We start from the raw sequence: 12,339 nt of genomic DNA, 5'->3' as shown, positions 1-12,339 counted from the left end.
TGGTTATGTTCTAATACAGAATAAACAAATGCTATTACAAAGGATTAATCTGACACAAGAGTCCATGACCAAATGACAAGTTGTCATGACATTATGTGGGGAATTTCATGCACTAATAAATTTGAAACAGTTAATCAAAAATTCTTGGATTCTGAAGATTGGTGATCTTTAGAGATAATATCTGAACTCATTTTTTAATGATTTAGAAAAATGTGAAAAGTTATAAATGTCCTTACAAGTTGGGAGTGGGGGTGGGAGATGACAAGCAAAGAGTTAGAAGGTAAGTAAGCAAGTTCTGAGAAAAATCAAGAACAGAGCTGCTGACCTTAGAGTCATGTTACTGTCTGGAATACAATTTGGGATGGATCAAGGAGGCATATCAGGAAAAAGTAAAGGCAGAACAAAAAGAAGATAGACATTTGACTCACAGACAGACATTTGATCAAAGAGATATGTGAGGAAAACATAAAGGCAGACCAAAAGGAAGATAGACATTTGACTCACTAGTGGCAAAGGATTGGACTGGGAGAAGGCTGAAATTGAGTAACTAGAGCAGTAGTGAGAACCAGGAGAATTTAATAGCTTAATTGAAGGCTTTTTATGTACCTGATCCTGTCCTAGGCTTTCTACACATGATCTCACTTAATCCTTACAACATATTGGAGACAGAAATTATAATTCCCGTTGTAGGTGGAGGAAACAGAGGCCAGGAGAGGTTAAAATTTCACCCAGTGTCACACAGCTAGGATATGGTTTAGAGCCAGAGACCATATTGGAATCCTCTCAGTCACTATGCTCTGGACTGTCTTTCTTAATTCCTAAAGTGAATTTGCTATCAACATTACACTTGTATTTGCTTATTAATGTGTAGTTTATAAACTAATAGATCATCAAATTTTGATTGTGGTAGCTTTGTAGGAATCAAAATAGTTACTTGAGGCAGGGCAATTCTTGACGCTATTCTACCAGTAAGGACATAAGATACTGCCATGTTCTGGAGAACACAGCACATTCTGGAATTAACTACTCATGCCAAATTTAAAGCTACCTCTGGAAATACATTACTCTGATAAAATAAATCTTATGACTTTTGTGAAATGAAGCTACATTACTTTCTACTACATTGATTTTTGGATTCAAAGTAATTCACACATAGTTGATTGTGTTTTACTTTGTCAGAGCTTTTGATTTTCAAAAATTTTGAAATCAAATGTAAACTGTTTTTTTTTTTATTTTTACCACACTCTGTAACTGTTTTACCAAACTCTGTAAACTGTTTTTTTTTTAATTTTTACCAAACTCTGTAGGTGGTAAAAGGCAAATGCCAAATAATATTTAAAATGCTTACATATATATTATAAATATAGGTATTAAAGGAAATTTAAAAATTTCTGTAGAGACAAATTCTTGCTTTATTGTCCAGGCTAGCCTTGAACTCCTAGGCTCAGGTGACTCCCGCTTTGGCCTCCCAAAGTCCTGGGATTTACAGGTATCAGCCATCATGCCTGACTTAAATTTTAAATTTTCAAATGAGAAGATTTCTTACTCTGGCAGGGCAAGAAAGGCATCACATGTATTGTGCATAGAGAAACATGTTAATTTCCTGCTTTTGTGGTGTTACTTCTATTTTATATTGTTGTCTATTAGCATTACCTGCCACACTAGAAAAAAAATTTTTTTTCCCTTGGGGCTGTGGTGTTTTATTATGAAAATAGAATAAAAACTTCAAAAACAAAACAGTCCGTCCTTTTTTTTAAATGATCTTATATAAAGCCAAGTATTTATTTTCAATTTGTTATTTTTTATTGTTTTCTGTGTGTGAGTTATATGCAACTTGAAAAATAGTTCATGTGGTTCCCAAGGTAGAGAGATGTGTGAGTTACATATGTTTTACGAGGCCCTGGGGTCAAAACTAGTGTGAATTAAATACAACGTTCACATGGCAGTTAATGTGTTAACTAATATAGTGAAAGGAAAAAAAGAAAAAAGAAAAACTGATATTGTGGAATTCATCAGATTTCTCAGCTCATTTTCTAGCTGTCATCTCTAACTATATTACTTCTGAGAATCTTAATGCCTCATGGATAGGGCAGTCTTACTAGTGCATAACAAATAAGACTATTTTGACTTATACCTATGGATTCAGCAGTTCTTTGGCATTCAGACTTTGTGATGTATTACTGTCTAGTGTCAGCTTCTTTTGTTTACTTAGATGAAATTTTTTTATTAGAATGATTTTTGCTGTAATTTGTAATGTAATTTTAATGCCATGTAACGTGCAGGTACTTCAGAATAGAATGGCTATTTTGCTTTTAAAAAGTCTGTAGATGAGATACAAGAGCAATATATGAAAATCAATTGTGTTTCTATATACTAGCAACAAACCATCCAAAAATGAAATCAGACAATTCCATTTACACAATAGCATCAAAAAGAATCGATACTTAGGAGTAGACTTAGCAAAACAACTGTAAGACTTGCACAATGAAAACTAGAAAACATTGTTGAAACAAATTTAAAAAGATCTAATGGAAAGACATCCAGTGTTTGTGGATTACAAGACTTGATATTGTTAAGATGGCAGTACTACTTAAATTGATCTACAGATTCAGTGTGATTCTTAAGAAAACCCTAGCTGGCTTATTTGCAGAAAATGACATGTGGCTCCTAAAATTCATGTGGAAATGCAGAGAACCCAGCATAGTGAAAACAATCTTGAAAAAGAAGAAGGTTGGAAGACTCAAATTACCTGATTTCTAAATTTATAAAGGAGCTACAGTAATCAAGACAGTGTGGTACTAGCATAAGAATAGACATACAGATCAATAGACTAGAATTGAGAATCCATAAAAAGGAAAAAAAAACCCCATACACTTCTGGTCAGTTGATTTTTGATCATTAAATATCAAGTACCCTAAATCACTGTTATTTCTAATTTACCTTTTTCTGTCTCTACCCTCTCAACTTTCTTCCTTTACTTAAATCAACAGGTATTTGTTGTCAGTAGGTAGAACCAGGATGATTTCTGAGGTGATATTTATTCACATACATCTGGCTTATCAGAAATGTCTTGTGCTCTAAGGATTAGTAATTTAGGAAGTGTCAGTTTTTTGTTTGTTTGTTTTGTTTGTTTGTTTTGAGACAGTCTAGTTCTGTCACCAGGCTAGAGTGCATTGGTGTCATCATAGCTCACTATAACCTCAAACTCCTGGGCTCAGACAATCCTCCTGCTTCAGTCTCCTGAGTAGCTGGACCTACAGATGCATGCCACCATGCCCAGCTAATTTTTCTAATGTTTATAGAGATGGGGTCTCACTTTTGCTCAGGTTGGTCTCAAACTGCTGGCCTCAAGCAATCCTCCCACCTTGGCCTCCCAAAGTGCTAGGATTACAGGCGTGAGCCACAGTGCCTAGCCAGGAAATGCCAGTTTTTAACAGCAGTTAAAGAAGTATGATGATGGAAGGTAAAATCAGTGGATGAAAGTATGATGAGAAACATGACATTTGCATAGTCTGAAAATATCTTCAGTATGCCAGAGATGATGGTTTGAGAAGACAGGGATATGTTGAAGCATTTAAAGGAACGCATGACCATGAGGAGACAAATACATAAGAGGTAAAAAAGACCCAGTGGAATTCTAGAACTGAAAATTACAATATCTGAAATGAAAAATTCAGTCAGTGGGCTGTTAAGGCACCACAGAAGTATCTCATAGGGATAAGGTGTCATAGAAACTATCCAGCCTGAAACACAAGAGAAAAAAAGGCTACAAACAATTGAGAGCCTCAGTGATATGTGGGACAATATCACAGTCTGACATACATGTAATTGGAGTCTAGGAGAAGGGATGGGGGTTGTAGCAAAAGAATTTGAAGAAATAATGGCTGAAAAGTTTCCATATATGATGAAAGCCATAAGCCTGTAGACCTAATGAACGTAGGTAGGATAGATACAAAGAAAACCACGCGGAGGCACGTCGTAATCAAATTATTGAAAGCCAGAGTTAAAAAACCCCATATGGACAGAGACAAAGATAAGAAGACCTGTTGACTTTTTATCAGAAACAATGTAAGCCAACCAATGAACCTAACTATATTGCAAATAAACAACATAACCACATTGAGGAAGAAGAAAAGAATAGTCAAAAGTGACTTTGGAAAACAGTGTTTTGACCAGATACTCTAAGACTAAAGATAAAAAGAGCTATTATATATATAAGTATTTTATTCTAGTTAGTAAATCTGGTTTCTTATAGGGGTGTTGGTGGGGGTTAGCAAGTTTGAAACTGTATACTGGGAAGGAACATTATAAGCAAATATGTTTTAGATAGAGCTAGATTTCTCATTGTTGAAAGAAGTTACAAATAAGGAAAGGGAGAAGGCTAGAATGAACTCTCTGGTGTTGGAGATTGGAATTGGTGGCATCAGTATGAACTCATGGTTTTGTATATTATACATATAAATATGGAAATATAGTTGTGTATATATGCATGGGTTAGTATACATAAATACATTTTCTAGCTCTGTTCGCTGAGAAGGCATAGAAGTAATGACACTTGAGTATCAATGAGGACACCTTAGTGCTCAGATCTTAAACCCTAAATACAGTTCTTTAATAAAAAGAACCAGGGTTTCATGAAGAACTTGTTGATTTCAGAGCTGGGGTAAGAGAAATACAAAATGATTCTGGAACATCTTGCAATCCTAGAAAACAAAGAAGTACTCAGAAAAGGATGGGACATGTCAGAAGGACACAGGAACCAGCCTAAAGGAACTTTTAATGGGCAAAGCTGAAATGAAGTAATGATAGTATTTGATTATAACCAATAGAATAAAATATCTATGAGTCCATACTGGCAAAAATAAATAATTGAATAAATGAATGGGGTCGGAGGAACAAGTCTCAAAAGCAGAATTTTAGTAAGTGTAAGAAGAGAATGAGAAAAACACAAAATCACTGTTAGGCAAATACTATAGTACTAATTGTCACAGACAAGAGCAGTGATGGGATGTAAAACCAGTGGGGTGAAAGTATAATGGGAAACATGATATTTACATAGTCTGACAGTACCTTCTCCAATAAATTTATTAATTACCAAGTGGAAAACAGTAAATTTACATTATAGAGAAACTGTAGAAAACACCATAACCAAGTATTGGAAGTATATTCAAGGCTAATACCACTAGTGTTAATAATAAGACATTCACAGTAGATACTCCTTGATATGATGAACTGAGAAAGGTAAAACATCACATCTGTGGTATTTTGTGACATTCCTGCCCCAACCCCATGCAAAACCTTAATCTAATTATGAAAAGACACCAGCCAAATATAAATTGAGGGAAATTCTACGAAATACTTGACCGATATTCTTCAAATGTATCAAGTTCATGAAAGACAAGGAAAGACTCGGCACTGTCTTAAGAAACTAATGAGACATGACAGCTAAATGCATGTGGGAACCTGAAACAGAAAAAGACATTAGTAAAAACAAAACGTGGCTAATTATGTTTGTAGTTAATTGCACTGTGTATCACTGTTATTTTCCTGTTCTGATTAGTGTACTTTGGTTATGTAAGTTGTTAACATTAGGAGAGGTTCAATGAAAGGTATATATGAACTCTGTACTATTTTTGCAACTTTTCTATAAAAATATTTCAAAATAAAAAATTTCTTAGGCCTACTTTTCTCCAAAAAAAAGCGGGAAAATAAAAAGAAACAATGCGAGCCAGAAGACAATGGAGTATCATTTTTAAAGTTCTGAAAGGAAAAACTATCAATTTAGAATTCATTCCTGACAAAAAAATCTAAAAAAAAAGACAAAATAAAGACATTTTCCAAACAAAAACTGGGAGAATTTTTTGCTTGTGCTATTAAAAAATGTTAAAGGAAGTGTTTCAGTCTCAAGAAAATTATTCCAGATGGCAACTCAGACCTACACAAAGGAATGAAAAAGACAGGAAATGGTAAATATGTGGGGAAATATAAGATACTTTTCTCTCAATTTTGAATTTATTTAAAAGGCAATTGTGTAAAGAAAAAATTTTTTAATGTTTTATAGGATTTATATTATAGCACTTAGCAGTAAAATGTGGAAATATAACATGTAGAAATAAAACAATAGCCCAATGATGGGAGGGAGAAAATGGAAGCGTACTGCTGTAAGGTTCTTATATTATTCAAGAAATGGTATAATATGTTTGAAGTCAGGCTGTTCTATTTAAAGATGTATATTATAAACCCTAGAGCAACCACTAAACAAATTAGGTTATCCAATAGGCTACTAATCTAAAAAAAAAAAAAAAAAAAAAAAAGGCCGGAGTGATTATATTAATATTAAACAAAGTAGATTTCAGAGCCAGGGGTATAGTTCTAGAAATAAAGAAGATCTTTTCATAATGACAAAAATGAATGGAACTTAATTTAGGTTAAGAGCATACATGGTATGAATCAGACATGGAATTGAATCCTGGTTCTGCCACCTGTTAATAACCCTGTGACCTTAAGTAAATTACCTTGAATTTTCTGTTTTATAAAATAGGCATATTAGTACTATCTCAGAGGGTTTTTGTGACTACAAAGTGGGATAGTATATGGGAAGTGCTTATTGGCACACTTAGTAATTATCTATTAATAGTAAATCTAAGTGCTACTGCTGTTAGTGTGGCTGCTGTTTTTACTTTATTCCTCATTTGTAGAATGGAAATAATAGTATGGACTAGGACTATTCTGAGGATTTAATGACTTAATCCATGCAAAGAGTTTATAACAGTGCCAGGCACATTGTAAAGTATTAACTAAGCTATTATTATATGAAAGACTCTTTAGCGGGAACCTTTTCACATCTGCCTGCAGATAAAGAAACAAGTGTCCATATTGGAAATTACCTTTTCAAAATTTGTACTGTTAATGACAGAGCTAAGACTAGAACCTGGTCAGATTCCAGACTAAGTAACATTTAAAGGATATAGGTATGTGATTCTTATTTCCTCTGCAGGTGTGGGGAACACATCTTGATTTTTACTTGTTAAAAACCACAGATATTGATCATTTAGCTATAAATTGTTAAATTTTTGTTGTCTAGAGTTCATTATGTAGGTTGTTTCTGCCTGCATTAAGTACTATGTATTGATGTGTCATCGGAAGCCAAGCTTTGGAGAACTGGTATCTATAAAGTGGCTAGAGGCTGCAGTTACTCCTCTTGCCACTGGATGGTGCTTCTGCAACATCATCAAGGCAAAAATGTTGGCTGATATTGTTTCTCTCTTGAGCAGCTGAAAATTGATAAATGAGTTGACTGCAGTAAATTGAAATACTCTTGAGTTGGGTCCCATGAATCTGTAAAATGTGGAAACTTCCTTTAGTGTGTTTTTACATAAGCAAAATCTTAAAAAGAATCACTGATTGGATCAAACCCTATGATTGTGGTAATTTAGCAAATAATAGTGTAGCAGGAGAATCTGATTATTCCGCCTGGCAGACTCTTAAAGGGTGGTAGGTTTTTCCTAGCTTATCTTGGCAGCTGAGCTATTGATTTTGCTCTCATCTCTAAATTTTATCATAAGCTTTTCTGTTTATCTTAAAGTTTTTTTGTACTTAGTGGTAGTGTGGTGGGGGATGTGGAAAGTACATGCTGGTATAACAAAGGTATTTACTTAGAAAAAGTGCAGAGCTATAAAAGTTGTGTTTGAATGTGACTGCAAGTGGAAAACCAGAGGGAATAAGACTGGAGAGGTGGCTTGGGGCCAATGCTAAGAAATTTAGGTATCTTTATTCATAGAGAGTGATGGTTGAGTAGAGTTTTTTAAGTAGTGGAGAGAATATATTTGTAAATATACCTCTTTCTCTGTTAACCTAGTTTTTACTTCTATTAATGTAATAGGTGCATAGTTTTAGAAGTCAGGTAGTAATTCAGGGCTGTAACAACAGCAGCAGCAGCTGCAGCACCAAATCCTTGCACCATGCCCACCTGTGGGCAAACATTTTTTGGCCTTTTCTTCTATTATTCAACTGGCTATTCCCTGGTCATATGCTTCTAACTTTTGAAAAACCTAATCTTAGAAATTTTCTCCTGTTGTTATGGAAGATGAGAATATAATACTTTTATTAAGTTCCTGGCACCTCTCCCTTCATCTTCACAAATAGTAATACAAATGTTTTGGTTGACTGCTAAACCAAGTAGTGTACTACAACTGCATTTCCTTTCTTGGACAACTTTTTGTTTTTACTATAGTTTACAGTTCCTTCATTGTTAAATTTGTTACATTTGCCTCAAGACACTGTCTATTCCAAATAGAATTGTCATACCCTTTTGAATTATTTTATTCTATTACTGCTATTTCCTCCTTCCCACCCCCAGGAGGCAGCCCTCCTGGAACTTTTCTTCTCATTCTATTTTGAACTGATTGCTCTCTAGGCCAATTTGTTCCTGTGCTTTACTTCACTCTGGTTGATGGATTTTTATTTCTTCCTCTTTCTTGTTTTGGTAAAGTAATCTCCTAGTAGCTATCTTAGAAAGGATGCATGGTAGCTAAATATTTTGAGATCTTCCATGTCTGGGAATGCCTTTCATTTGGTTTTAGCTGGATGGAGGTTTTAAAAGATACTGTCTTTTTGTTTTCTAGTATTGCTATTGTAAAGTTGAGAGGTGTTTGTTTGTTTGTTTGTTTGTTTTTTCTTTTTGTTTTTTTTTTTTTTTTGAGACAGAGTCTCACTTTATTGCCTGGGCTAGAGTGCCATGGCGTCAGCCTAGCTCACAGCAACCTCAAACTCCTGGACTCAAGCAATCCTCTTGCCTCAGCCTCCCGAGTAGCTGGGACTACAGGCATGCACCACCATGCCCGGCTAATTTTTCTGTATATATTTTTAGCTGTCCAGATCATTTCTTTCTATTTTTAGTAGAGATGGGGGTCTCGCTCTTGCTCAGGCTGGTCTCGAACTCTTGAGCTCAAATGACGCCCGCCTCGGCCTCCCGGAGTGCTAGGATTACAGGCTTGAGCCACTGCGCCGGGCCTGACCTCCTGGTTTTGATCTTCTGATTTGTTTTATCTCACTTATATTCTATTCTTTGTCATTTAATCATATTTTCTGGGAGAACTCAATCTTCTTTTCCAACTTTTCCGTTGACTATATTATTTCTGTCCCCACTAATTTTAAAAAATTTCCAGGAGTTTTCTGGTTCAGGTTGTCACTTTTCCTTTCGTCCGTCCGTCCGTCCGTCCGTCCGTCCGTCCTTCCGTCCGTCCGTCCTTGTCATCGCCTTTTTTTTTCTCCCAGTGTATCATCTTGTTCTGAGAAAATGAAAAATGATCTAGTTCTTTTATTCTACATTGCCTCTGTTTCCTTTTTTTCTTAATTGTTTTCATATTTCATTGGAGTCTTTGGCCTGAGGCTCTAAAAAGCTGATTGCAAGCAGAATTATCGAATTATCAAGGGTGGGGCTTGTAAAGTGGTGAGTTTCACCTTAAGGGTAAAACTCATTTTTTCTTAGGTACCCTTTTACATTCTCCAAAAAATATCATTTATCTGTTTAACAAAAACATTTTTTTAATGCCTGCTATATGTCAGATATTATTCTGAGTGCTGGGCATTTAATGCAGTTAAGCAGATAAAAATCCTCCACCGTGGTAGGTCTCATATTTGGTAAAGGGAGACAGATAATAACAGAAGTAAGGAAATGTTAAAGATAAAAAGGAAGAAAGAAGGATAGGAAATGTTAACAATGAGTGGGGGACATGGAGAAGTGTCTCAACTTAGGATAGGGTAGCTGGGGAAAGAGCTACTATGGAGGACGGGTATTCTAGGTTAGGGGAACAGTACATGTAAAGGCCAGAGGTCAGAATCTGTCTGACCTGTGTGTGGAACAACAAAAAGAAAGCCAATACAGTTAGCTAGGTCAGAGTAAGATGATATAGAAAATGTTGAGGACAGGGTAGAAAGGGGAGGTGGGCAAAATATATAGGGCCTTATTTATTTATAGATTTATTTTAAAAAGTTTTGCTTTTACTCTATGAGAGATGGAATTTGGAGATGTCTAATAAGCAGTTTGGAATTCAGGGCAGAGGTCTGGGCTATGATATAAATTTAAGAGTCATCAGTGTTTATGTGGGATTTAAAGCCATAAAACTAGGGAAAAATCAGCACTAGGGAAACTAGGGAATGAGTGAAGATAGAAAAGAAAAGTTCACTCCAGTTTTTAGATGTCAGGTGAGGAGAAAGCAGAAATGAAGATTGATGAGTGGCCGAGAGGGTAGGAAAATCAGGAGAGTTTTCATGCAGAAAAGAATGAAAAACTGCTTCAACTACTGCTGGTTCAGTCAGATGAGGACTTAGAAATGGACATTGAATTTAGGAACATGGAGATCATCCACCTCAATAGGGTGACTCATGCCTGTAATCCCAGCACTCTGGGAGGCCGAGACGGGAGGATCACTTGAGCTCAGGAGTTTGAGATCAGCCTGAGCAAGCAAGACCTCCAACTCTACTAAAAATAGAACAATTAGCCAGGCGTTGTGGCATTCACCTGTAGTCCCAGCTACTTGGGAGGCCGAGGCAGGAGGATCACTTGAGTCCAGGAGTTGTGAGGTTGCTATGAGCTAGGCTAACACCATGGCACTCACCCAGGCGACAGAGTGAGACCTTGTCTCAAAAAAAAAAAAAAAAAATCAGTTACTGAAAAGGGATGTTCAAATCTCCAACTAAAATTATAGGTATGTTTATTTCTCTTTGTAGTTCTATTTTTTTTTTTTACATTTTTTCTGTTTTTTTTTTCTTTCTTCATTTATTCTCTTTGTTAGGCATCTTTGCAGTTCTATTAATTTTTGCTTCATGGATTTTTGTTTTTGAGACAGAGTCTTGCTCTGTTGCCCTGGGTAGAGTCAGTGGCGTCATCATAACTCACTGCAACCTCAAACTCCTGGGTTCAAGCGATCCTCTTGCCTCAGCCTCTACAGTAGCTGGAACTATAGGCATGCACCATGACGCCCAGCTAATTTTTCTATTTTTAGTAGAGACAGGGTCTTGCTCTTGGTCAGGCTGGTCTCGAATTCCTGACTTCAAGTTATCCTCTGGCCTCGGCCCTCGCAGGGTGCTAAGATTATAGTTGTGAGCCACCGTACTGGCCTGCTTCTTCATGTATTTTGAAGCTCTATGTTAATTAGGTGCTAAAGTATGTATTTTTATGCCTTCCTCAAGAATTGACTGCTTTATTATTAGGAAATGACCCTCTATCCCTGATGGTTTTCTTTTTGTTCTGCAAGCTAGTGAAGGCTGTTTTTTCCCCCTATATTTTTTACTGGGAAACATCTTTTATTCTTGTGCACTAAAATATTAAATATTTTAAAATTTAGTTTCTTATTTCCTAATTTGTGAAAACTTTCTATAGTTATTTCTCCTGCCATCTTGGATCCTTATGTTACTCAAGTTTAAAATTGGACACATATACTCAGAATTGCATTCTTAGTGAACATCCAGAACCTGACAAATACAAGTTTAAGAAGTGTAACCATTTTTACTCCAAGTATTAATAATTTTAGTACAGCCAAGCACAAAGCCACAGTTATAATTTACCTTTTTTTCTATATTGTAGGAATAGACTTTAAGATCAAAACAGTTGAATTACAAGGAAAGAAGATCAAGCTACAGATATGGTAAGTGATTTACTTATTTTATTCATCAGAATGCCAGGTTTCTTAAGGTTTGGCAGTGAAATTCTTCTTTGTCACCAGTTTAGATTCTGTGAGACTTCACTTTCTAAAGCAAGTAATCCTTTTAGTGACGTAAAAAACTATTGTCGTGGACTTTGGAGTCCATGAGATCTGGCTGTTCAGTTTTTTCCACTTAGTGTATGAACTCAGGCAAGTTACATACTCACTGTTAGGCTCTTATATCTTTATATGTAAAATGAAGGTAATACTGCCTATCTCAAAGAATTGTCATAGGAATTACGTGAAATAATCTGTGTGAAGCTTGTTTTAGCACAATGCTTTGCTAAAATATTTAGTTTCTTTAGTGTGTTTTATCTTTTTGTAGGCATTATTTTTATTAGTTTGTACATGGTTTTGCCCACAGAAATAAAATAAAATACTTTGAATCTGTATTCAAGTCTGAATCATAGACTTTAAAATTATAATGGCATTATTTTTCAGTGAATATTATGTTTTATGAGTATTGTAGGTATTAACCCATTAATTATTAACAGGGACCCTGTGAGATATGTTATTCCTTTTTAAAAAACATCTTTGTTGAGGTATAACTGACATATAATGAATTGTACATATTTAAAGGTCGATAAGTTTTGGCTTATGTATAAACTTACAAAACCATCACCGCAGTCAAGAT

At 35.4% G+C, this 12,339-nt stretch overlaps 1 protein-coding gene across 1 annotated transcript in view; it reads left to right on the top strand.

The window, feature by feature from the left end:
• RAB10 (RAB10, member RAS oncogene family) overlaps positions 1-12,339 on the top strand; it is an 80,287-nt gene that overhangs the window by 29,430 nt on the left and 38,518 nt on the right. Inside the window, exon 2 of the mRNA XM_069495171.1 lies at positions 11,588-11,648. Coding sequence (XP_069351272.1) covers positions 11,588-11,648 — 61 coding nt within the window. The remainder of the gene's footprint in view (positions 1-11,587; positions 11,649-12,339) is intronic.

The sequence above is a fragment of the Eulemur rufifrons genome, chromosome 19 (genome assembly GCF_041146395.1).
Source record: "Eulemur rufifrons isolate Redbay chromosome 19, OSU_ERuf_1, whole genome shotgun sequence".
NCBI classification, from domain to species: domain Eukaryota; kingdom Metazoa; phylum Chordata; class Mammalia; order Primates; family Lemuridae; genus Eulemur; species Eulemur rufifrons.
This window is presented reverse-complemented; position numbering and strand designations above follow the sequence as displayed.